Raw genomic sequence first — 27,738 nt, forward strand, 5'->3', positions numbered from 1 at the left:
TAAAGAATGTCATGCACAGAGGAAATCCACCTTACCCTCACTTAGCTACTTCCCTGTTTTCTTGTTGGAAGCAACTGCAATATAATTTTTGCAAAAAGACGTAATACCGAGCAGGACTCTTATGTCTCAAACAACAGTCCAAAAAGCATTTGAAGAACCAAGCTCAAGTTTGGAACTGAGTCTGTAATGCTGAATTAATACAAAAGAAAGGATTAAGTCAGTTCTCAGGCTAGGTATAGATTTCTGTCAGTGCAAGGTTCCTTGGTCAACTGCTTCCTGACTGGTAGGCTGCAGCCTCAGGCTACCCCTATGTGTTACACAGTACACTGTCCTATTGTCCTCTACCATCAGCCAGTAAGTACATGGGAAAGTGAACCAAAAGGCCTGTAGAAGGGATGCACTCATAACAACTGACCTCAATGAAAGAGGAGGAGCAAGAGTATTATTAAAAGGACAGATGCTGAATGGAATTCTCCACATAGCTGGAGAATACTTTGTTTTAAAAGGAAGGCTAAAAGGTATCTGCCTTTACACTTACCACAATCAAACAAAGAATGAGTATACGCTGTCATTTGGATAAACAAGCAGGAATTCAATGTGATAACAGAATTAAAGTCCAGCTGTAACATGAGGTTCTCATGACCTGAATTTGTCAAAACGTAGTAAGTCTTTGGCCTCTCGTAATGATTTCTGTGGCCTGAACTGCAACGAGAAGTCATTTTTGTACATTCATTTTCTGGCACATGCACATGAATAGACTGGAGGACCCAGTCTCTTGATGGCACCTTTATGAGTCAGCTGTCCCATGTATAAGAATAGATACAGTTGTCTTAGTTAAGCAACTATTTAGTCAAAGCACTGGTAAACACTACTGTAGTAGCAGAGAGTACGAAGGAAGTTTATTTTTTGCAATGGTGTCTGTGTACTGCTAACTTCACCCTTTTACATAAGAATGTGTGGATAAAGGTGTTGAGTCATCTTACACCATATCAGGAACCTGTCTAGGTTTGCCTTAAACCCTTCACATCTCAGGTAAAAGGGAGTGAGTTCTATGGTTCCCAGGGTTAATGAAGAGTCACTTCCTTCAAGACAGACCTGTACAGGCTGGGTGTCCAAAAATACTCATAATGGTAGAAGGACTTCTAGAGAACAGAAAGACAAACTGGATCAAGTAACCTGTTGTGTCTAAAACCCCAAATGACCCCTTGCCAAGTCCAATGGAAGAGAACTTACATGTTTCCAAAAGGAAGAGATGGAGAAGCATATGAAAGCAACTGAATGAGATATTTGCACTCTTTGAGAATGTTTTCAAGACTGCTGATAAGAGACAACGAGGGGGTAAGAGCTGGCAATGACACCTGTAGTCTATGTCAGTGATGACAGTATCATCCCTCGTGTTCTTGTTGCTGGAACAGATTATGGGTGTGGAACACAGGAAAAGTGGACACTCTACAAAGCCAAACAGGCAGATCTGCAACTTCTAAGCAGCCATAACAAATTCAAAAGAGGCTAAAAATAGTTCCAAAATCCTTAAATGCAGATAGCTGCTGAGTGTCCCTAAACACAAAGGAGATGTCAGAAACTGACAAACAGAATAGCAATAATCTGTAACTAAATCTTCCTTGAAATCTATGGGATAGGATTCTGCAAAGGACACAAGCTATCAAGTGAGTATGTCTCGTAACTATAGCAGCTGGTGAATCACCAAACATGAAATAAACACACCTAATCAACCAAAATTATTTAGGTACTTCAAACCTGTAGTGTGAGAGCATGACCGCTCAGATTTCTATTCTCTGCTGAAAGAACCATGGAAGATGGCACCAGATGGATGAAGACAAAGTTAGTGGCTCCTAGGAATACTAACGTTTCCTTTATATTTGGAGAAAAAAAAAAGTATCAAAAGGTCTTCCTATGACTCAAACTGGTTTTAACTCTACATACCATATTAACTTATAATGATTACTGGCAGTTTCAATTTCCTCCAAGTGCAAATTGGAGAAGACTTAATTTGCTTTAAGAGACTTTGAAAGACTCTCAAACTCACAAACCTGACCATCCTAAAACCTTCATTTCCAGCCACCAGTAAGCAAATGGTGACGTGTACCAGCTTCCTTGATGTCCCTCAACTGTAAGGTTCAGAATAAAAAAGGAAGCACAATCTAAACTTGCTTGTTGAAATAGGCTCCAGGGCTTGTTGCCACTACTCAGGATTCGATACTTTTGAAAATATGAGGGTAAAGAGCTATGCTGAAGTAGTGCATCCTCACCTCTTCCCTCCAAACTAAGGCACATTCTTCTTCAAAGATTATATATAGTAGGCACTTTCTGGTGGTGCTGAGCTGCTGCAAGAGGTGGGGAATCCCTTGAAGAATCCCTATTAAAACAAATGGTAGGACTGAAGGATCTCATAAAGCCCTTTAGGTTGACAAGAAAGTTATCTCAGTGTCAGGTGTGTATAATGTTAATTAGCAATCGAATGCTGACAAGAACAGAAATAAGGGGTAATCCAGCATCCACAGAATCCTTGGCATTAAGTAAAAAAATGATGCTGTTTTTCATGTTAATATAAGAGTTGTTCTTGTCATTCCCAGGGGAGAGGCAGAACATCATTTCCCAACACCGCAATTAGTACTGTTGACTGAAGACAGACAGGACAAAAGCACAAGTTTGAGAGTGCTTCTCTTGCTTTTTCTCAGTAGGCATCAGTGGCAGATTTGTCAGCACTTATCATTTGGGTGACTTGAGCTTCTACACAGGCTCTACAGTAGCCAAACCAGAGCTGTTTTCAACATCCTATCCATTTTTTTTATCAGTCCTCGAGAAGTGTGACATTTGGCACTTCAAGTGCTAGCTAATGGTAAAGATGGGGTGGCATACTCTGGGACGCCACTTCTGCTTAATACAAGGAAATAGCTAAGTTTTGGTGCCCACCTCAACCAGATCTGAGGTTGATACACTCAACTGTTTCAGCAGAAATATCTGAAATGCCAACTCCCTCTCTCTGCAACTGGAAGTTCGGATAAAACCCAGAAAACTCAAGTACTTTCCTATCCCCCTCGCCTCCACTGAGGCTATATAAATGCTAGTTATACAGCTCAGTCAAGCAGGATCATATGTTCCAAGTGACAGACAGATGGAAGATTATTTTTGAAGAAATCATTGGAAGATAAAAACTTTAACAGACGAAGGCAAACATGAAAAGGAAAATGCATGTTAGAGACCTTTTTAAACACTAAGAAGTGCAGCACTGATATACAATCACCACAAAGAATAGTAGCATATACAATTCTGAGTAACAACTGCATAGTATTAACCAGGCAGACTATCAATTCTTTACTACAATGAACAGTTTTCAGTAGACAAACATCACGGCTTAGAATTGTCTGAAAAAAATAAACATTTTATAGTGTATTACAAGATACATTCTAAATCATACCTCGGGTGCCAGGTATTCTGGAGTACCACAGAATGTTTTCATAGTTGCTGCGTCTGTGATTCCTTCTTTGCAAAGTCCAAAATCTGTAATTTTTATGTGTCCGTCTTTATCCAACATTAGATTTTCTAACTGTGCGTTGGGGAGAAAAATGATCCCTTAGTACTTTTTAACAGGACAGGCTGACGCATTGTATCAGTTTTGTCAAAAAGATGCAGTATAATTGCTTGCAATAGAATTCATTTGTGATTTGTTTAAAAAAAAACAATATCTCTTATTTTACAGCACTCAATGGTATTTACTGTTATACAGTTTAAATATTTATTTAATGATTCAATACAGCTTACAATAGTAAATCCCAGGCCAATCAAAGTGCACCCCTTCATTCTGAAATTTTACAAGTTTGGGGCATCTTCCATAGAACAAAAGCTAAATAATTTTTTTAATATTCTCGAGACAAAGTTGAGTAATTCAAGGTTGCAGTCGTGGCTGTCATTTGGCAAGAATTCATAGGTTTCCTTTGCTGTAACATGACCTTCATTTATCAAGATGCATTTTACTCACTATATTGTCACAAAACAGTATATATCCGTAAATCCTTTAATCTTGCACAACCTTTTCAATAACAGACAAGCTACTGATAAAAACAAAACCCTGAGGTAAACTCCTCCTCTTATACTTGCAAAGGACACTGTCCTTGAATTGCGTATGCGTACGCCTGCATGCTCTGCATGCTTTTGAAACACACCATTCTCGCTTTGAAATGTGAAAACAGAATACAGCCAATTATGAAGTATCTAAACAACAGGAATAAAAACTATTGCAGTGTTTACTGTGGGCCATCTCAAAAGCATGGCTAACATCGTTTTCCCAAAAACTTTTTATTAGCAGTACTCTAAATACAGATAGAGGTAAAACCAAGTAAAACATACTTCTGAAAAACTTTTCTCAACAGAAAAAGGCTTTTTTTCCCTCTAATTATAAGGTGTGTAGTGAAATTACTAACAAAGAACAATTATAGCCCTGTCCTCTTATTATCATTCCTTGACTAGACAAGTCTTTATTTTTACAAGATGTCACAGTATTTCATGTTATTACAACAGATTCTGCTACAAACAGGAAACCCAGTGTTTTGTTTTCTATCTGCCTCTGAGCAGAACTTGCCTACCACTGCCTCCTTCTCCTTAGTTTCTGTACAAAAGAGCCCATGAATGAACTCCACTAGGCATGCACGTACAATGTGAAAGCACAGTTTCTCATGTAAGAAATTAAAGGCTCAGCACAAAAATAAAATAGTCTTGTTGTGGAATTTAAAAGTTCCTCCCACGTAAGTCTGAAAATATTATTGCTGAAAGCAGAGGTTATTTTCCATAGAATTTGGTCATACAGTGCTACAGAGTACTTGGAACTTCAGGCAACAACGGAGGATACACAACTGTATACACAGGCAAATCTAAGACAAACCATATTCCAGTATTACAAAACTTTCCCAAGATACAAAAGACAAAATAATTCTTTAATTGCCTGAAATTCTCTTCCAATTGAAGTATTCTTAATTGTTTAAAATGTTTTCAAATCATGCACGAACATAACTCTTTGGTGAGATCAACAGAATGTAGTCACATTGCCCCAATTCCCCATTTCCCTTGTCTGGGGACATTGAGAATTATATTTAAGATTTATGTTGAAATCCAAGTTAAGTTATAAGTAATGGAGTAAAAAATAAAATAAAATAAAAATAAAATTATCAGAAGTTTAAACCTTCTTCAGTGCTATTACTAAGATACAGTGTTTCTGGGGTTTAATCAAGTTAAAGTCAAGTAATGTAGCCGTCTAGAGATTACTGTATCAAACGACTTCCTTCAGCACACACAAAACTTTAAACTGAACACAGATTTTTTTCCCCATTAACTGTGAATAGTGCAACTTTATAATTACTTTGTGTCAGTCCCAATAGTCTCTGCAAAAACAAAAATTTGATTACTTTTTTTTTTCTCCTTTTTTTACCTTGAGATCACGGTACACAATCTTCCCAGAATGCAGATAGTCCAGGGCAGAGACAATTTCTGCACCATAGAAGCGTGTGCGGTCCTCTGAGAACACCCGCTCTCTCGACAAATGGAAAAACAGCTGCAGGGTAAACAGCAGGGACAGGATTGTAATAATTACTGATTTAGTGGGGGAAATTAACACAAACATAAAACACCTCTCATCACCATATTGTGATGATAGATAGTGTACTCTCAGTGGACACTCAGCACTCTTAGACAGCAGCTGGCTTATCTTTTCCAGGTTTCCAAAGGGAGAAAGCGAGCTGTTAAATCAGCGTTTTAATCAATATACCAATCTTGTTTAAGGCATTCTGCTTGCTACTCATTTAACCTTCAGTTACCAGAGGAAAAAAAAAAGCGGCAGCAGCAGCATCATTCTGTACTTCTCCCACCAGCACTTCTCAGATGTTTATTTTAAGCCACTGAGAAATACCACTAAAACAACCAGAGTTGGGTTCTGCCTTAAGTTTTCCAGTAATTTATTAACTTTCCTTTGAACTGACAAAAGTCTACTTCTTCTGTGGACTTCAACTGAACAGGTGAACGTACATTTTACAAAGCCAGCATATTCGTATTGGTAGGAATATTCATAGTCACTATAAAAAAAAACCCACAACAACAGCTTATAAAAACAAGTCTATGTATTTAGTGTATTCATTTATTAGGGGAAGTTGGAGAGGTGGGGATTGTCTCTTCTTTTGTACTTTATAAGTAACAGACCTCTGCAGAGACTTTTTCAACTAAAGTCTTTCAGTGTAAAATATTAGTCATTAAATGTCGTCAGTATATTCAACTGCAGCGAAAAAGTGTAAGGTCAAGTTCTCTAAAGCTGTCAGCATCTTACTGGATAAAACGTCACCCTCAGAACCTGAAAAAGCAGAATTTGGCTATTTAAATGCTCTCTAAAATGGCTAGTTTTATTTATTGTGTTAAGAAAACCTGGAAAAGTCCTCAAGCAAAGATTAGTGAGAATGTCTCTGTATTCTGCTTAAGACCAAAAGGACTGCCTGCCTTACTCCTTCAAAAGTTACGACAGGTTTGATTTTATCACAACAGCTAACAATCAACAAAACAGAAATACACAAATGTGATCGTCTATAAATTAAACAGAGACATGGAAATCCATATCAATCAAAATAACAATAATGTGCTTAATTTGTCATGACCACATCCTACTTTACACCAGTAGTAAACCTACACTGCTGACACAGCACAGAACAGTGTAAGAATTTCTGCAGCTCTATTCAGAATGTGGATTTCTCAAAGTCTAATTAAAAAGTCAATCCTATAAACAACCAGAAGTCAACTTCCTTCCTGAGAGTTTTATTTCAAAAAACGTGTATTCCTTTCTTCTGGACTGAAACCAAGTTCCCACTAAAGTGAACCTTTTGGCAGCATATATTTGTATAAGCAAAGACTTAACAGAAACTACAGTATGGTTCAAAGAGAATATTTCATTGCTGGTTTTTTGTACCTGAATTCCCCTTTCAATTTCTTTTTGAATTCTCAAGATGCCCTATATAAAAATGAAATACCTGCATGACAACAAGGATCATTATTTTGTAGGTATTTCAACAGCTCCTGCTGCTCCTTTCCCTGTTTATAAGCACCCATCCCTGGTGGCAACATCAACCCTCCCTGTAGTAACCTGCTGTCTGTACTGAGGACTTCTTAATTGCCAATGTAAACACATGACCACTACAGACTAAGTCTGCCTTCATAAAGTGCCTCACATATAAATTTGAGAAAAGAATAAATAATTTTCTCAATTTTGTGGATCTTTTCCATGTATTTCTGCAAGATTTCAGTAGGAAACAACCACCACTAAGTAGGTCTTCATCCAAGTAAAGCAAAATACAAAATTTGTGTAATTTATGAATTTATGACCATTCAGTGGTCTCTTTCATTAAGAAATGAGTTAATATTAATAATTTTTAAGAGTTTTGTTTATTTTGAAGGACTCAAAGTAATCCAAAAAAGGCCAACTTTCACTTCACTTTTTAATGTCTACAAAAGCAAACACTTTCCAAAAATTTATAATATAATCTCCAGTTAGCCCTATATTCATATCTATGCAAAAGGACTATTGCAATTTTCTGTATGAAAGAGACAAATGCAGGAGCTGAGCAGCAAAGTCTCAGAAAATTCTAAAACCTCAGGATACTTGTCAGCAACAGATGTATTAGTTTCCATTAAAAAAAAAGTGTTCTGATTTGAATCTGAGAGCTGCTAAGCTGACAAGTCAGCATAACAACGTTTTATTTTCTTTAGTGTTTATTTCTAACAAAATATTCTTGACATTCATTCTAAATACTAACTTCAAAGTAAAATGGCCAGCTAGAAACAACTAGCAACCGCTTTCTGTTTGCAGGAGACCATGAGTTCCCAAGACAGTTATTTTAACATTACATATGACATAGCAGTCACTCTTCAGAAGTATTTTTCTTTTTATTATAGTAACAGTACTATACATACATACCAGCTTCAAAAAAAAAATTATATTTAGATGTAAAAATGCATGTTAAAAATGAATTCATACATTCATACACTATATGCTAAGGATACTAAAGCAAATTTTAAAGTTATAATTGAAAAAATCTAATTCAATGAGATCACAGCATTATTTTCAGCTAATTATCTAGTTGGTTCACTATTTTGGAATAATTATGCCACCAGGGTTTCTTTACAATTGTCAGAATAAGGATTAGATTTATTCAGTCAGAGAAGGAGAAAATTAAATCTGATGGAAGGATATGAAAAAAGCTACCAACATTTGCACTATTTATTGATTTACAGTTATTAAAGATATGCTATAAAGTCACTGGAATTGCAATAGAAATAGCTTTGGCACAAAGAAAGCCATTTTGCACATAACATTTTTGATAGCATACATGAGGGTGCTATAGTTAAAGTGAGGACTGGAGCTATAAATTTCCTGGTATGCCTTTATTTAAAAACTGAACAACAGTGTTGCCGTGGGGTTTTTTCCTAATAAAAAGTCTTAATGGAAAGATTTGAACACATAAAAACAAAGATCAAACATAACGGTATATCCAACTGCAGAACCAAGCATGCCAAATAGATAAATACAACCTTGTATCAACTGATATGTTAAACTTCTATAATGCTAGTAACCTATTTAGCATGTTAGAAGTTGTATGACTAGCTCCTGCTGTTGTATATTGGGTTTGCTTAGTTCTGCAGTTAAATACATTTTATGTATTTCTGCTGCTTTGACTCTTTAGCAAAGCATTTTCAGTAGCAGCCTTGAAAGAAATAGATATAGTACCCTTATGTTGGACTAGCATAACTTTATGCTAAGAAACACTCATTTACTGAAGTGTTTAGGAAAACAAGACAGGATACAAGAAAGATAAAAATAATAAAGCTTACAACAAAACTCAGCTATTTTTCATTAGGTAGGTTGTAAATTCTCTGTCTTTTTTCTAGACAGTATTAGCACCTGTTCAATTACAACAGACCATTTAATTCTCTCTTGCCTAATGAACTGAAGTAAGAGCCATGGAAAATAAAAAATGCCAAGCAGAACAGAGATTCAGAATTCCAGTGTGCAAAAACTATCTGAACAAATTTTAGACTCTCATTCCTTATACAGGTAATTACCAACTCAGTTTGTTACAAAGTATGGAATTTGGAATTATCCTGAAAGAGCAAAGCAAGGAAGTCAGTCAACTTACTAGTCAGCTGAACCAGTGTACTCTGCAGAGAAATGTAATAGATTACATTGCTAAAGCTTTTCAACCTTTAAAGCAAAATACTGGAAATAAAAAGTGGGAAAAAGACACTCCAGAAGTATTCCAAAATTAAAGAGCCATTCTTAGAATGTAATTCTTTATAGCACAGTTTATACTATTCTGTGGCCTGGGTGGGAAGGAACACTATCATATACTACTAACATACTGCAATCGCATAGTACCCAAAATTATAGGGGTTACAAAAGAAAGAGGAGGCAAATCAGGAAAGCCATCAATATATCCTTACACTTTTTTTTTTCCCCAAAAAAAATGTTGTTAGGACAGAGACAGCAAAAAATGTCTAAAAATGAATGGGTCTTCTTTTCTTTAAAGCAGTCCTGTGTTCATCTGTAAGTACTGATAGTTATACTTATTTAAAAATACATGAATATTCTATATTTTGAGCCAAAGTGAAGAACACAGTTTGCCATGCAAAACTGTATGCATTTTTCACCACACACTCATAAAATATGCCATTTCAAAGTCTTGATAATAGAATGTGGTCATCTCAACTAAGCCAGGTGATTATTAATTTTTTTCCTAAAATCAGATTTCAATGTCTTAACACTACTTTAATGTAATTCCTTCACTATAACAATGGCATTGATAAGTAACCACAATGTTAGAAGTATCCTTTGGCTCCATACTGTAACACAGTTTATGATCAACAGACATTGCTAAGCATTTCATCCAGAATCCAACAGCAACACTAGAAGAAGTAAAAGTTTTCAGTCCAGAACAAAGATTTCATGATTGGGCCCTTAAACAGCAGAAAATTAATTGTATTAATCTTGTTTATAACCATTTTAACACAATCTCTTCTCCTCCATAATGAAATTCAGTGACCCCCTTTCATCAACTGTTTTACTTCCTAATCATAGGAAGAAGAACTGAAGACTCCTGGTACCAACTACACTTTTTATTAGTGTAGTAGGGCAGAAAGCCTAAATTCTGGCATTTTCTTGCTTTCACCTGGGTGAGAGCCAAGAATGCAACAAGTCTTTCATTTGGAGGACTGTTCAATGGGCTCTTGAAAGACATAACACATGAAAATTCCCAAGCAACTGAGTCACGCACAACTGTTCAAAAAGAAATCTTTAATCTAAAGGAATTTTAAACAGAAACACGCTGAAGGTGTACAGCTCTGGAGAGAGAAACATGGTACTGCTACAGCCAATTTTCCACTAGAAGGATATCATTAGAAGATGAATTTTCAAAACCTTCAACAGTGAGAAACCATTGTTAGGAAATGAAACTTTCTTGGAACAGAAAGAATGGTAGAGGGAAGCAACAAAAGAAAAAGACCTGTGTACCATATACAAGATATGCTCAGAAATGGCTAAAATGCTGGCTAGAGTTTGTGCAACTTTTATTCAGTAATTCCAAGTAAATAACCAGGCTGCTTTTACAAATATGAAGTCCTTTGTATTTTTTAGCAGAGAGTGACTAAAGTCTGAAATTCACAGAAAAATTTGGTAAGATTAAAGATTTTCCTATTAAAAAGGACAGTCTGTCCAACTTACTGTTGCACATCTTTAGCCAAAAAGAAGCACATAAGCAAATCAGGAGAGTTTCTTCAAAGAAAATTGCCTACTTAGTTAGGGAATGGTCATTAGTTTCCACTGTGGCAAAAATTTCCGGTTAGATTCACTGAATTAGGGAACCACCAGTAAAGAAGGTGAGCAACTCTAACAAACAAGAGCATCCCACCTAAAAAATGTGACACACCCTTGGCAAAGTACATTGCAATTATTTAAATCTCAGTAAGCAAAAGCAGGCTGCCACCAAGAGACCCATGACACAAGATGTCTGCAGCAGTTACCACAAAGGTGCACTACCCAAATGCAGAGGAATGCAAGTTACACACGTGATCAAAACATAGTGTTAGAGTATTCAATCATAAGAAAGGAGTTGAAAACATTCTGTCTGGGCTCTGCTTTGCATTCAGATAGGGCAGAAAAGTATCTTGCAAAAGGTAAGTGTCTGAACAATAGGCTGATTTTCAAAACACTCTCAAAGTACATCCCCTGGTATTACAGAAATACAGTAAGATCTTACACAGACAAAACTTAAGAAGAACTAGCTAATTCATTAAAGCACCACTTTTAAAACTCATTGTAAATAGCACTGACTTAATATTGCTGACATAAGTTTGATGTTAAATAAGCCAGCTGAGTGTCCAAGAGAAGGCTGTTATCCCATTACTGCTGAGGAAGATTTTTGTGTCTAGTCCAACTAGCCAAAATGGTTAAACGCTTGTGATGTCCAGAACCAGGTTTGTACGTATTGAGTCAAAAAGTTATCCTCCCAGTTGAGAACCCCATAGCACCACCTTTAGTCATGGCTGGTAGAAGGTCATGAACAAGTTAGGATGTAAATGGGCTTCAGATTGAGCATTGAAATCACCAAAGCAACAAACGCAAGACAGGCACTCTGGGGATGCTCAGGCATTAGGGTTACAGCTGAAGACAGTTTCATTGTAGGAGAATACAGCAAAAGGATAATGAAAAACATGGTACCATGCTACAGCAATTCCTGAATGAAGGAACAGTTTTCTAATAAAAAAAGCTAGTGGAAACACTTAGTACTTTAGTGTTATTATGCAGCATACAGTATACAAAATAAGGAAAACCCCCTAGTTAATGTTGTAACCCAACACAGTCTGAATAGCAAACAGCACTTAAAAGGGAGATGAAAGCCCTCTTCTTAGATTGCAATTCTCTTTAAATCCACTTGACAGATATATTTTTTGATATTACTTTCTTCAGGAAACAGCTGGAGGACAGCAATGACTTAAAGGCTAACTACACTAATAAGTTTAACACTTAACTTCACATTTCCGAAGTACACAGCAAGTGAAGACAAAGAAGTAATGAAAAATATGAACATTTTTCTCATACATATTTGCAATGGCTACAGCAAAGAAGAAAGCACACATTCCACATTAGGACAAAAATAAGACTAGTCAACATTATTTTTGCTTGTTTGCACTACATTGTGACCATTTCATGCCAGAAATTGCTATAATATGCTTGAAGAAAAAACAGTAAGATATTTCTAATTATCTCTCTACCATGAAATTATCTTTCACAAATCTAATTTGTCCAGAGTAAGAACTACTTCTGGGAAAAAAAAACCAAACAAACAACTTTTTTCTTTTTTTGGACAGGAAAGTTGTAAAACACATCCACATGTTTTTAAAATAACAGGTTTTAAAAATACAAAAAATAAAGACACCTTTCAAAGATACTAGAAGGCAAAAAAGGCAAGAAAAATATTAGCTTTTAAAGTGTAATCCAGTGGCAGCATTACTATTACAAGTGCAGAACATCCTTTTTCTACTTACCTCTCCTCCATTAACATACTCCATCACAAAACACAAACGATCCTTTGTCTGGAAGGAATATTTCAAGGACTTGTAAAGAAAACAGCAAAACCAAACAATTATCATCTTGTACTAACCCAATTTCTTGCACTTCAACTGTAAGAAAATTTAATTTAATCCTTTTAAGCAAACAATTCTGATTTGGTGAGAACTTTCAGAGTAATTGAAAGTGTGAATTCCTATCTGGACCTTGTGATAAACTAACACAAACCTCCATGTCTTCCTTCATCTCTGCCACATGCCCACTGATATGAAAACATCATGCTTGTTATAATAGAATTCTACATAGTTACTAAAATTCACAATTCTATACTGCTTTCTGACTGCCATATATGGAACCAGCTATTCTCACTCATTTTATGTCTACTTCCATGATGCCCATGAAGAGAGAGATTACCATATTCTTTTTCATTTCTCCCATATCAAAACTTAAAAGTGATCTAAACTTCCAGTTTGCTTTCATATCCAAACGGAGTCTCTAGTTTCACATACCATACAATGTTAAAAACACTGACAAATGAATATATTTATTTACATATCATTTAAAAATTGTAACAAATGTCGTTGTCTTAATAAAAATTTTTGACTTTTCAATGTTGATTTCATTTTGCTCGGAACAATTATACCAAAGCAAATCTACAGATACAGCTCAAAAGAAACAAAACACAGTAGAACTACACATAACGAAATCATTAGGAGACTTGTTTGACTTAAAATACTGCATTGTGTCCTTAAAATATTTGCTTTAGAATATCAGAGACATTTAAAGATACAACTGCAGTAATGTGCACAATTTGACTGCAATTAACACCTACTCCTGCTTACCTTCATACTCTAAATTAAATAACTTTAAGGGATCTCATTTCTTTTGACTGAATTTCCAAGAATATTTTGGCCAAGCAATGTGAATGCAATCCTCTGCTTTCTAACAGGTTTAGTTCATGATTTTCTAAATAGGAAAGCTTCCATGTTATACTCGGGTATTTTAATACAAAAAAGAAAATCATTTTTTCATACCTTAATATACATGTTAATCATCTTTTGATTGAAATCAATGAAAAGATTTTCTAATACATTCTCAAACCAGAGGAATCAGAATTACTTCTACAAAAGTCAGTTGCAAAATTAAAGCTATTAATCATGATTGGCCTTGAATCTCAAAATTTTCGTCTTATTTTCAATAGTTTCAATATCTTCTATTAAATATAAACCATATGAAGACAATAACATTGAGGTAGTGGGTTTTGAGCTTTGTTGCTCCATGGGCTACTTATGTTGAACAAACGGTAATTTTTATCTTTTTATTGAACTCAATTAAGTTTTCTTGATAAAAATTATTTGATATTATGTGATGCCAATATTGTTTATTAAGAAAATGTTCAACTTGTGATTTTTGTATATGAACAACAGTTACATTCTAAAGTCAAACTGGAGTGCAGTTGAGCCTCACAAAATGGTTAGAAACTTACTTTCAGAACTCTTAAATACATATTCTGATAAAGGATATGAGAAGCACTAGATAGCCACTACTTGTTTACAAATAACCACAAGAAAGCCTTCAAAATTTGTTTGTAAATACTGCTCACAATGAAATACCCATCATGTTGAAAATCACCTGCTAATGTACTTAAAACTAATTCCTAATACTTACTGTTAAAAAAGGGTGTCTGGTATTTTTCAATACTCTGCTTTCTGTAAGCGTATGAGCTACTTCATCCTGAGAAATAAAGAGCAGAAGAAGTAAGTCTGAATTAACATATAAAACTGTCATTGAATTAATTAGGAGGAAAAGGTCAACACTTTCAAAAAGAATAAGCTTCAGTACAGTTTTGGAAAATGATCAAACCTGAAAGAAACATGAAAGATAATTCATGTTTTCTGAGAAAAGATTTTAAAGTAAATTTAAGTTTGGCAAAATACAATTAATGGTTTTAATTTTAGGTTTTTCTTATTTTTGCTTTAAGTGAAACCTTTAATTTTATATCCAGTGTGGGGAAGTAAGAAATTATAATACTGGATTTGAAAGTTTGAAAATACAGACATCACAACTTCACATTTCTGGTATGAATCATCTGAACAACATATCTACAGAGAGATTGAAAGAATTTACAAGAAACGTACACGTAATAACTCAGAGGCATCTATAAAACCTAGTCTAATCTAGTCTAATGTTAAGTAAAGACAGTTTTGCTGTTTTTAAACATTCACCTGTTTAGGTATTTGTTTTATTTTTCTTTAACTTTCTTTTATATGTAGCCACCCAAAACTCACTCCGTCCCTGCATCCCTCATCCATTTTGACTGTCCTTAAGAGCCAAGTGAGCAGTGCTACTGGGAGTGACACCCTCCCTCAAGGACAAACACCTTGCCCATGGGAGGTGGGAAGATGTCCTTACAACCTCACCCCCTTTCCAGACAGATTTTGAGAAAGAGGCCCTCTCACTACCCCCCCTGGCAGGGGGGATACCAGGAGAGGGACACATGGGGGGCAAGAAACAGCCTGGAGGTGACAGGGAGCCCCCAGTGGCAGGGCTATGGCCCCTCATGCCACCAGGTTTGCAGAGAACGGAGTGATGCAGGGGAAAGGGGGAGAGGATGGCAGGAAGAGGTCTCACCCTGCACTACATTCTCTGCAGTGCTAAGCTACCACTATTATATTATGCAGAACTGAAGACTAGCTTAGTGCAACTCAAACTTCAATTACAGCCCTGCAGAAGTAAATATATTTAGTCACAGCATACTTTATTATTGCTACAAATAATACCAATATAACATTATTGTACTATATGCTTAGCAGACAGCACTCTACAGATAAGGTATTACTAAACTAGAAAGTAAACACAGATGTCAGGAGTTTTAAATTAGACTTTAAAAATTGTCAAAATAGGAAGTTAAACAACAACAACAGTTAGTGGTAAGAAATTACGATGCCATTTAGCTGAATAGCAGTGCAATGCTGAGTCTATGCACTACAACCACATACTGGGGTTAAACCAAAAAAATCTTCAAGAAGATAAGCAAGCCTAAAGTTAGCTTTATTTATTTATTTTTCAACCTCAGTGGCTCACCAGATAAGGGGCATAAAAAGCTGGCAATGGCCAGTTTTTCTGGAATTGCTTCAGAAGTTTGTGATACTGGTAGCATTTCCTGGTAACCATAATATTAATCTGTCATGAAAATTTAGGATCAACAGATTTGGTCTGAACTGAGCAGATGCTATATAACCTTCTAGATACAGCTGTCAATGCATCTCTTTTCTGCTTTATGTTATGTTAACTGTTAGGGTATGACCTTCTATAGTGCATGTTATATCACATTATAGGCTGGGTTGGGACAGTAGATCTCTACCTAGTGACTGCACCCTTAACACTGATCTCCAGAGTTAAATGTTATTGATGAATCCCCATGGCATACTTACATACTGGATTAGACAGCCAAGTTCAGGCACAAGTCTGCTTATGTTTTCAGTTTGGGAAGGAGTGGAAAAACTGGTATTTGGTGACTGTAGGTTAAAAACCACGATTCCTTCACTTGTTAAGATCTATGCATAGTCTATTTTTTATTTTTTCATCAGTTTCTTATCAATATACAGCCATACTACGATAAACTTAGAGGGACTCCCTCCAAACCAAAATTCCAGTTTTGAGGAAGTCAAATTTAAAAGACTGAGGTGCTCCTATTTTCATCACAGGATGAAAGGTGTCTTTTCTTACTTAATCTCACTGGTCAACAAAGAGGGAGAAAAACGACCCTGGGATTGGTTTTAATTGTGTCTCCTGGTGATAAGAGCATGTAGGTTTCTTGCTCTCAATTTGTTCTATGGAAGTGGGATTCAAAACTTTAGAATTGTGACAAACAAAGCTTAGACTAGATGATCTTCAAGTTTAAACTTCTTAACTTTACACCCAAGCAAAAGAGCTAGTAACACTGCACTAATCAAGCTTAATTGACTGGACAATGCAGTTTAAACCACTTCAACAAACATCAGTTTCAGACTTCTCTTGCTCCTCAAAAACTGAAAATAGTTGAATTTTTAGTCCCACGTACAGCAATCTTATCTAACTTAGGAGAACAGAGCACAGGTCCATTAAATTAGTTTTATTTATCAAAAAAAACCTAACACAGTTCACTTAGAACTTTTTTTCTTAAGTATGTAATATACCCTACAATGCATTTTTTTCTGGTTTTTAACTTGAATTGCACTGTCTTTCTACCCAGTGAACTCTCAGAATGTTGGCATATTCTAGATTGCAAGATGCTGGAAAAAGGCATGCAAAATGGGTACACATTCTAGTTTTTGTATTCTTGTTTTCTGAAGATATGTAAATATTACTATTAATTTCAGCTACCACCAAAAATAAAATTTACATATTAAATATTGATCATAGTATTTGAAAATATTACACAACATTAAAACTATGATCTTCCTTACCTTTGCAATAATGACTTCTTTTTTCAAAATCTTCATAGCATAGTATTTCCCACTAGCCTTCTCTCGGACAAGGATAACTTTGCCAAACGTGCCTTTGCCCAGTAGTTTTAAATAGTCAAAATCATTCATTGTCTGTAAGAGGCAAAGAACAAGGATTAGCAAGACTTACGTTAACCATTTCCAACATGTACGAGTGTGTCCACATATAATGAAATCCTGTTACCAAAACAGTAACACTTTACAAAACCAAGTACATTTCTATGATCAAGTTCATAATCATAAAATCATAGAATAGTTTATATTGGAAAAGACCTTTAAGATCATCAAGTCCAACCATTAACCTAGCACTGTCAAGTTCACCACTAAACTATGTCCCTAAGTGTCACATCTACATGTCTGGGTCTCTTTTTTCAAATACCTCCAGAAATGGTGACTCAAACCACTTCCCTTGACAACCCTTTCAGGGAAGGATTTCTTCCTAATATCCAATCTGAACCTTCACCAGTGCAACTTGAGTCCTTTTCCTCTTGTGCTTGATTGCTTGTTATCTGGGAGAAGTGACCAAAACCCACTTCACTACAACCTCCTTCCAGGTAGTTGTAGAGAATGTTAAGGTCCCTCCTGAGCCTTCTCTTCTCCAGACTAAACCTCAGCCATTTCTCGTAAGACTTGTGCTCTAGACCCTTCCTCAGCTTTGTTGCCCTTCTTTAGACACACTCCAGCAACTCAATGTCATTCACTGGCCTTCTTGGCTGCCTGGGCACAAGCTGGCTCATGTTCAGCTGGCTGTTGATCAACACTCCCAGATCATTTGGCATTATTGTGACCCAAATGCAGAATTGCCACTTTGCCTTGTTGAGCTTCATACAGTTAGCCTCAGCCCATTGATCCAGCCTGCCCAGATCCCTCTGTAGAAACTTCCTACCCTCAAGCAGATCTTATTTTTACAAAGCACACATAGAACAAAGCATTTCATGAATGCTCCACATCTAAGAAAGACTATCAACTGTTGTACTACCAGGGACATAAGAATGTATCAATAGGTTTTGTGTAACACCAACCACTGTACTGACTGTTCTTCTAAAACATGCATGATCCTTACTGCAGTATTATACCAGTAAGACTCTGCTGAAGTCTTTGTATTAGAAATGGACTTTTAAAACTTTGAGTACAGATTACAATTATATGGTTTTTACATTAATCAGCCTGGCTCTGAAAGGAAAAGGTATCAATTTATCCTCTCTCATAAGACTCCATTATAGTGAGCATCCAAGCATCTAGTCCTGCCCTAGTTTTGCAGGTTAAAACACAGCATATCCAAGAGCTGTACAATTTGAGTCTAGTAGGTTTATCAGCTCAACTGGAATGTCACACATTGAAAGCGTATGACCAGATAATCTCAGATCCCAAAGCAGTTTAGTCACTTTCATAAGCACAAAGCCTGAGTCAATAATCATCTTAATTCTGCAAGTTCATTTCACAGCCAGTTCAGAAGCACCAATCCTATAGTCTATGGATTAGATGCAAAGATGAGGATATTGGAAAAAACAGCACAATACTGAGAATACAGTGACTGGAGAGGGTCACCTTGGAATGACAACTGGGCTATTTTGGCTAACTCAGGGCCAAACATTGTTTTCCACCATGTGCTTCCAAAGCCCATCTTTCAGCACACTGTGTTACTGGCTTCACTGCAGCACCACATCACACAGGCACCCAGGAACCTTGAGGAAATCAGGTAAAAGCTCTGAAAGAAAATGAGCTCACCTATTCTTGTTATAGTACTGTCCTGAAGTGTCAATAATCTTCCTTCTTTTGTGAATAATACACCATGAAACATTTATGAAGAGTAATTATGCTCCAAGTCTCAGTTTTGCTAAGTTAAATATACTTAATCCTTTTATGTGTGAGGAAAAGAAAAGAATGTGCCTTATCTTTCATCTTCCTCTAGTCCCTCTCTATCACTAGTTGCTGTCTCAGTCAGTTCACTTGAATACCAGCGTTCCAGATAAACTTCTACTTGTGCCTTCCACAATGTAATTCATAATTTCCTTATTTCTAGCAGAAACCCTTCTACAGTGCCTACAGGTCTCACACACATTCTAAATGTAGAGCTATTGGGCATATCTCCACTGTGCAATCACAAGCAACAGTAGAAAAATATATTCTCTTGTGAGAAAAAAATAAGGCAAAAATTTCCTCCTGAAATGCTTTATTCCTTTAAAATTGAGTCCATAATACAATCACTGTGGATCTGAAGTTGCTATCGACAAATGCAGTGCTTTGAAAATAATGCATGCAATGGCTCACTACAGTCAGTTTGAAATCTGCTCACATAAGGAGTAAAGAAGTTCCACCAAACACATGAATGCTGTAATTCCTTAGCTTTTACATATTCAACCTACAACTTGAAAGCTGCAAGAAATCTTCAACAGACTACTTAAGGTAACATCTGGATAGCTGGATATTTCAAAGCTTTATTTAAGAGAAGATGCTTTCCATGTATCAAATTTCCAGCTACATCAGCAGGAATTAAATCTTTTTCCAATGTAATGGCTGATGGGTAGCTTCTAAGCAATGTTGGAGAACTCCATTTTTTCTCACACATAAACACACTTAAACATTCTGCAGTGACAGACCTTATTTTGCTGCCAAAACCACCTTACATCAGGAAGAACAAAACCTTGTTTATCCCAGTAAGAAATACGAGTAACAGAGATGTCAAAGGTTTAGTATACTTCCTACTTAAAGCAAACTCATTTTATACAAGTCAGTGTAAAATAAAAAAAATATGACCACAAATCCTTCAATGGTCACCTTTGCCAAAAACTAGCATAATGTATTAAAACCAGTGATGCATGGTGCAGCACATAAATTTGGGATCCGAACGCTCTGTGGCTACTAGTACTTGATCAGCTATAGGTAAGATTTCACAAATATCACAGTCAGTACCTTGGAAAGTTAGGTTATCTACTTCAATAGTTCTATAATAACCATAAAGCAAACACAATTGCCTTTGTGCTGAAGGAGTGAAAATTGACAAAACCACATGAAAAATCCACAATGCATTCAAAACATAATTTAGGCAGTGGATGAGTAATTCAGAGCAGAATCCTCCATATCTTCAGTCATAAGTTAACACATTCCTTGACAAAGAATGACCAACAGTTTTATTGACAAAGAATACAGAGTTAGTGACTGTAACAACTTATTACTTATAATAGGCAAATATTTATGGTATCATAAGCAGTCTCAAAGGTCTTATTCCCATGCTTCCGATATTTGAGAGGCTGGACTTAGAGAGGGATCAGAATCTGAATAAAACCATCTCAAAAGCAGCCCTTTGCCCACACACAGAAGGAATATCTTGGCTCAGCTGATCACAGACATGGGTTTGATGCTAAAGGCAGCAAGCCAGTCAAATTGAAAGACTCATTTGCCTAAAATTTGCTTACATAATGTTAATCAAAGCAGTCATAAATCTAGCTGTAAGCTCTGTAAAAACAAGTTAAAAATATATGTGTATTTATAAGAGGAAGGTAATAGGCTTGCAAGATTTTGATCCGTGGCTTAACAGCAGGTTATGGCGGGAGTCCTAGTTCTAAGAATAAAGTCTCCTGATGTTCTCATTCTTCAGAAGCTCAGCAGAATGCTTAAGGGATGATACACAGTGCAGGGTAACTCAAAAAGTCTGCCAAAGAACACAAGACCTTGGGAGATAAAAACACAGATGCCATAGCTAAGGGTGCATTGAAAACTGGTAGAGAAACGGAAATACTTCCTAAACCTGAGGGATGCTGGTAAACAACTTTGGAGGCTCCCATAAGACCAGATTCTTTCTCCTTGATGATTTTCACACCTTTTTCATTCTTACCAAACTCTGAGAATTTAGTCTTTTTCCTCATTACATAACCTTTTTGTTTCCTCTGAAAAATCTAGTATTTACTCATCCTGCACCCTGCAAAACGGATTTGAAAACAAAGGAAAAGCAACAAAGCTACAGGAAACTGGACTAACCAAAGAACTGCATGGTGTTCAGCCTTCTCTAAAGGCTATTTACTTCCCTATGGATGACATGTTCAAAAGAATACACCCTACTACTGGTGTTGAAAATTCCTACCAAGGAACTATTTTTAAAAAATTCCTGGTTTGCATAAAGATGATACCACTTGGAGTTTTCATCTGATTTCATGAGGAAGAAACTCTTCTTACAAGGAGTAGTACAGCAAGAAACTAAACCAGTTTGCTAAGAATTGCTAGTGCGCTGAATTTTAGAGATGCTACTACTGTAAAACTTAAGTGGTACACTGACACCATTGAAAAAACGAGGGAAAAAATAAAAAGAAAAAAAAAAAGGCTTTTGGTTCTTCAGCTAATCTGAAGCTGTCAGGTCTGCTCAAATCAAGTTCCACATCCTAAAGACCGTATTCTTTGTAAACCTTTTGCTAACTTTTGGAGAACAGGCCCACTCCTCTCTGTCTTGTTTCTTATTTCTTAATCTGATTATGCTCTTCTACTCATATGTATACCATCTGGTGCACACACAAGCAAAATTCACTGGGCTCAGATGTAAAAATCAGGTGACAAAACCAGCTTGTAGGACACATTGCGCAAAAAATCCCTGAAATGAAAAGAAATCCAATACCCCCCCCCGCCCAAAAAAAAAGCAGTAAAATGCAGTAAGTCATTTTAACAGAAATGGTTCCGATTACATTAACAGCTACGAAAGCTTAAACAGAAGCTTTTCAGAAACATTTCAACAAAACAGAAACAGTTCTAAAAAAAAACCATACATTTTTTCCCAATTTCAATTAACACAGGAGTGACAACTCCCCATCATTAAATTATTTGTGATTCCAAGAACTTTTGAGAACCTTTCACTAAAGTCTGCCAATAGTCAGAAATCTGCAGTGGGATTTTGAGTTTTGGAAGAAAGAAAATCCTTGTGGACGCTAGCACACTCTTCACTGGCTAAAGAAACTCCATTCTGCTCTATTATAAGGTGTTTAATATCACCATTTTTCATTTCACCTTTGTCTCACAGAGTTTGCTCTTGGCTTGTTGCCAAAGCCATTAAATACTCTGCAGTACTGCACACACACTGTCCCAGTGGCTTATTTCAGCATTTCTTAAAGCATCAGCGCCAAGACAGAAATAAAACTGATCTTCCTCCTCCTTTTCCTGTTCTCACAACCCCTTTTGTTGTATGGGAAAATGCACTGCACTGTGAACAAGGAAGACATACACACCAGATAAACATCTTATATTAGAAAGCATGAATTTTGACACCCTGAAAATGTTTGCTGTTATGCAGTGGTTTTGTACTCCACAAAGAGGGTACACAGGCTTGGAACAATGTTCTGATACTTAATAGAGCAAACTCAAATCCCTTCCACATAATCACACTGCTTCTCAGAAGACTGACACATCTTGAACGCTGCCTCTGCCTTGCTGTCACTTATCATATTGTACCCTGCAGCACAAACATTAAATATCTATGTCGCAAGGCTAAAAGTTCAATGTCAGCCTGACAATGTATGATAGGAGTATTGTTACAGCTGTATATAATTAGCTTTCACCTTTTTCTACAGCAGAAAAAGGTTAGAAAACCACATACAACGAAACAACATGAAAGAACTGTTCACTCTGCAAACTTCTCAGAAGTTAGGACGTGACAGAACTAAACTAACACCTTTATTATATTTGTTATATTCATTATAGTTTTCAGCCACAGATATTTCTATGATTCTTGCTTCATACACTGCAACAAACAAAACATGCTCTATGAGTAAAGGAACACATTCACTATTTCTTTTCATTGTTCATTATTCAAAAGCATTCAGTTATACAAGCTATAAGACTATCTTGCTCTGTCAGAAGACTTCCTCTTAGTTTTCTACAGGTTTCATGCTTCTACCTAAAAAGAATAAAGCCAGTCCTGTAGAGATTATTTCTCATGCAATTTCAATGCATTTCTTGAGTCAGGTCAACCCTGTATAGTAAATGAGAGATATCCATTTCAATGATCCATTCTTCAAGAACCACAGAACAAAATGGAAACACAAAATAATAATAAGCAAATTTCTCTGTGGCACTGAAGCTTTAAAACATTCTCTTAGTTGTATGCTTATTATGATTATGAAGATGCAACTACTAGTATGTTATATCCAACAAGACACATATTCCTACTTACACTAAAAGCTGTGAAGGATTAAAAAAAATAAAAAATAAAACACTGTTTTCCCTTACTTTATTGAAAACTAAAGCAGAGTTATTTTCCCAGTTAGCAAAAAACAAGGTCACTAAACCCCAAATCCTGCTAGCCTTTTTCATGCAAATTATCTAATTTGTACTGGGTATCATTTGCATGAGAAAGGGTGCAAATCTACTTGTCTAAAGAAAATATTTTATTACCATATTTCTAGAAAAGTAAACAAACAAAAAGAAAAATATGAAAATAATACTAAAACAATAAGCAGAACATTAACATGTGCCTGAACAGCTGAACTTTATTTTTCAGAAGTGCTGTATCAGAGAGCATAACAAATAAATAAAACTAAAGCAGTTCACCTTTACTGAAAAGAGTAAAGATGAACTTTTTTACAAAGGTAGACAGTAACAGAACAAAGGGGAATGGCTTTAAGCTGAAACAGAGTAGATGTAGGTTAAACATTAGGAAGAAATTCTTCACCCTGAGGGTGGTGAGACACTGGAACAGGTTGCCCAGAGAACTTATGGCTGCCCATCCCTGGAAGTGTTCAAGGTCATGTTGGACAGGGCTTTGAGCCTGTGACAGGTGGATTGAACTAGATGATCTTTAAGGTCCCATCCAACCAAACCATTCTGTGATTCTAGGATTGTATAAAATAAACACGTATGTACTTTTACGCTTATAATACATTGAAATGTATGTAGAAATACTAGTCCCTGTATATTGTTTTACCCAACTAGATCACTCTACAGAAGTTATTTTATGTATCAGTCTTGTCAGTCCTTTTTTAATATCATTACCTTTCTTTTATGATGGGTTGTTGAAGCATCCATCTCTTCTTCTCCTATATTGTCTATCTGTGAAGTTGGACTACAGTTCATCCTCTCCTCTTCTTGCCTCTGAAGTCTGTCTGCCACAGCCTGGATTGCTTCTGTCCATTCTTCCCTACCATGAACAAGCCAAAATCCCTATTAGAACTCATAAATCCCAATAAATGATTTATAATGTTTTTCACATGCTACATCGGTCTAATGCTCAATTCTCATGTTACACAGAAAGAGACTCATATAAATCCATCATTTCAATTTCTTTCCAAATTCTGCATTATGTTAAAGACGGTGAAGTTAAGCAGCATCAAAAGGCATTGCTGCATGGTTAATTTCAAGAATTACCAGTGTTTGATTTTGTAAATACATTAACAGTGAAAACTTGAAAACACTCGCTCCAGGTATAACATAGCTCAGAGCATAGAATGTCACCTCCTATCCAATACTATCAGATAATAACTTGCTGTTTTAACAGACTTTTTATAAAATTCCCCCTCTCTGTGAGACATTTTCACAGAAAAAAAAATGATTAAACCATGTCGTGTGTTCAAGTCTTTGCCTTCACTTAAAACTCAACTTGTTGGCTAATTTCAAATTCCCTCAAGAAAGAGGTCCTCAAAGGTAACTGAATTCCTACAAGCATCATAAAACACAGTAGCTGCACAGAGGCAGGCCTAGATGAGGGTTTCTGCAGAGGCATTAGCCAGGGCAGCTGAGCCCATGGCTATTCTGTGCACCGGCTAACCAGCACAGATACATCAACCATCCCATCAACACACCACAGCCCTACAACAAGTGCAGCACCTGCTGTTTCTGCTTAGCCAGCAAGGGACACAGGAGTACTCTGGTGCTACTACTGAAAGCTGTCAGAAGTGCTATGCTGCATACACAGGAGAAAGACAGGGTACAGAAAAAGTCTACGGTAGAATAAAAAACATTCTAAGTGAATATACTAATGACAGAGAAACAACAGCAAAAGCAAAGTCATTGGGTTTTTTTTTATTGTTACAAACAACATGAATAAAACCAAATCATAATATTAATTTCAACAGGACAGATGTCCACAGTGGAAAGACTCAGTGCATCTAACCAGAGACACAGTACAGAACATTTTAGCAAGGTACACTATCCTGTATCTCCAACATTGTTTTGGTGCATTAAATAACCTCATTCTTATGAGTTTGTGTATGTTTAATGAAACAAGAAAAACTAATAAGCAAACATAAAACAAATTATATCAAGCACTCTGCTTTCTGTGCCAAAAAAAAAAAAAAGCAGCATATTAGGATGAGAAAAAGGAAAATTTAAGATAGCAAGCCTGGAAATTCCTTTAATGCAGGCTTCAACTGTTCAAAGTTTAACACTTCAGAGACATGTCATGACAAAGTTTTGGCTTATTTGAACACACTCATCCCACCTACTCACAGGCAACTGAACACTAGCTATGAGCTCAGATGATATAATACAGAAGCTGACTTATAAATTCTTCAACTAACTGTTCAGATGTGCTCAGAATGTCACAGTTCCAAGGGCTTATCACTGTGTCATCCCAGTAGAGACTGTACTGAGGCTTTTGTGTGAAGAATATGGAAAGCAAAGCAAAAATAAAACCCTCACCGTTCCTCTGGCGTGTCTACGTGGAACGTCCTCTCTATGACAGTGGTCCACTGAAGACATCTGATAATGAATGTGTTTGGCTTTGGTCGCTCTGTTTTCATTAGCTGACATTCTAGAGAAATACATGATATTGGCACTTTTAGACATTGCTAGTTAATGGACAAAGAGCAAATGAAATTACTTAGATGAAATACAGCCAGCTTATGCATACCAAACCAGTACACGTACCCACTACACATAAGGAAATACAGTATGGCAATATAACCACAGGCTTCAATAGAAGGTAGAAGTTAATAATCATAAGGTGAAGAAAGCAGTCAGAGGACTTGATGAAACGTGTATCATTGCCCATATGAAGAGTGCAATCTTCATTTGCAAACTAGGTCTGTGTTATAAGGGTAAGAAGAGTATTAAGAGCCCGGATAGCTCTAGTATGCCAAGGTAACAGCAGTAGCCACAGGCATATTTTTCCATCTGTACCTGGCAGGAGGAATATGACATTTTCCCTTCAATGGTAACCATGCCACAATTACCCATGCTACTGTCACTTTAGTATTAGATTTATTGTAAAATACCCTATTTGAGAAAGTTCAGATGTTGAAACTAGCTTGATTATTAAATATAGAATACCCATACACACACACGGGAACTGTCCCAGGAAATCATTCAGTTCTGTTGGTGCCCTATTGAATCTATGCTATTTCTAAGTATTTCCCTACACTCTTTCTATATCCCCAAAAAGTAGCAATTTCAAAACCTTTGTAAGCAAACTATTCCATCCAGCTATAAAGAAATTAATTATGTTTGTAGTTGGATTTTTTTCCTAGTATTTAATGTAACTGTTCCTATAATTTAAGCATACTGTTTCTTCCCCTATCAACTAATTTATCTTTTCAGTAGCTATCCCTTTTAGATAGTCAAACACTATTTTATCTCTCTTCAGTCTTCTCTGGCCTGAATCAATTCAACCAATTTAACTTCACAGATTGTGCTTTCAGATCCAAGATCTTCCCTGTCACACAAATCTAGACATACAGCAGACTGCCTATTACTCCTCTCTCACAAGACCACAACACTGGTAATTCAGGCAATGGTTCAATTAAACTGTGTATTAGATTTTACAGTGTATCACAGTGCACTAAATATTACATCTGCAAAATTCTGACCTACTTAATTCTTTATTCATGTAAGTATATTTAAACATTTTTGTGACATTAAGGTTACTCTACCAAAAGTGCAGTTTATTTTCCTGCAGCTACCATGGAATAGACACAAACACCGCATCTCATGTTCTGGAATACTATCACTTGTTCAAAGCTGATCCAGACCAAACGTGTGATCTAAAATGATTCATCAGGTTCACAAATCAATCAATAATGAATATGGCAACAGACTTCTTGTTCACTTACAATTGGCTGTAGCTTCCTTTTGGTAGAGCTACCACCTACCAGCTGACCCATACCCTTTTACTGATGTGGCTGACTATACTTCAGCATGAAACCTTACATTTATTCTTAGTGAATTACATTTTATTTATGCCAGTTAATGTCAACACTTTACAAAAGGCATGTAATATGACATGTACCACTTCACAAGGCATGCTATTCTCTCACAGATACAAATTATATGGTTTGATGTATTTTTTCTTCCCAAATTCAGGGTCCTGAAACCTCAACTATCACCCACAATTTTACAGGAATGCATTTTAAATATTCTCCAAGGAGCTCTGTAAGACCCAACAAACTTCCAGCAACCCAACATACCTAAGTACTGCCTTCCTCGCTTTTGCTTTCTTATGCCTTTATTGTTGTTAATTGTACACAAGACGCACACTCATAGCTGACCTTCTGAAATGCAGCTGCATACTGGAAATACATTAAAGCAATTCTCTTTTAATATTACTAGCTCATAACAAGCTTAAAGCCTTAGGTCAAGGCATTGATTTGTATATATGAAAATCTAAACAATTTGGGACACAATTAATGTAAGAAATGACCTCTGCCTCCACAATATAAAGCCACACTA

The 27,738-nt window shown here is 36.2% G+C and overlaps 1 protein-coding gene across 1 annotated transcript in view; it reads right to left on the reverse strand.

Annotated features, from left to right (window-relative positions):
- AKT3 (AKT serine/threonine kinase 3) overlaps positions 1-27,738 on the reverse strand; it is a 137,695-nt gene that overhangs the window by 32,728 nt on the left and 77,229 nt on the right. The window contains exons 3-9 of the mRNA XM_005146018.4: positions 25,714-25,825; positions 24,070-24,214; positions 17,059-17,190; positions 14,279-14,344; positions 12,589-12,657; positions 5,444-5,566; positions 3,440-3,568 (exon numbers count right to left, since the gene is read on the reverse strand). Coding sequence (XP_005146075.1) covers positions 3,440-3,568; positions 5,444-5,566; positions 12,589-12,657; positions 14,279-14,344; positions 17,059-17,190; positions 24,070-24,214; positions 25,714-25,825 — 776 coding nt within the window. The remainder of the gene's footprint in view (positions 1-3,439; positions 3,569-5,443; positions 5,567-12,588; positions 12,658-14,278; positions 14,345-17,058; positions 17,191-24,069; positions 24,215-25,713; positions 25,826-27,738) is intronic.

The sequence above is a fragment of the Melopsittacus undulatus genome, chromosome 3 (assembly GCF_012275295.1).
Source record: "Melopsittacus undulatus isolate bMelUnd1 chromosome 3, bMelUnd1.mat.Z, whole genome shotgun sequence".
Taxonomy (NCBI): Eukaryota; Metazoa; Chordata; class Aves; order Psittaciformes; family Psittaculidae; genus Melopsittacus; species Melopsittacus undulatus.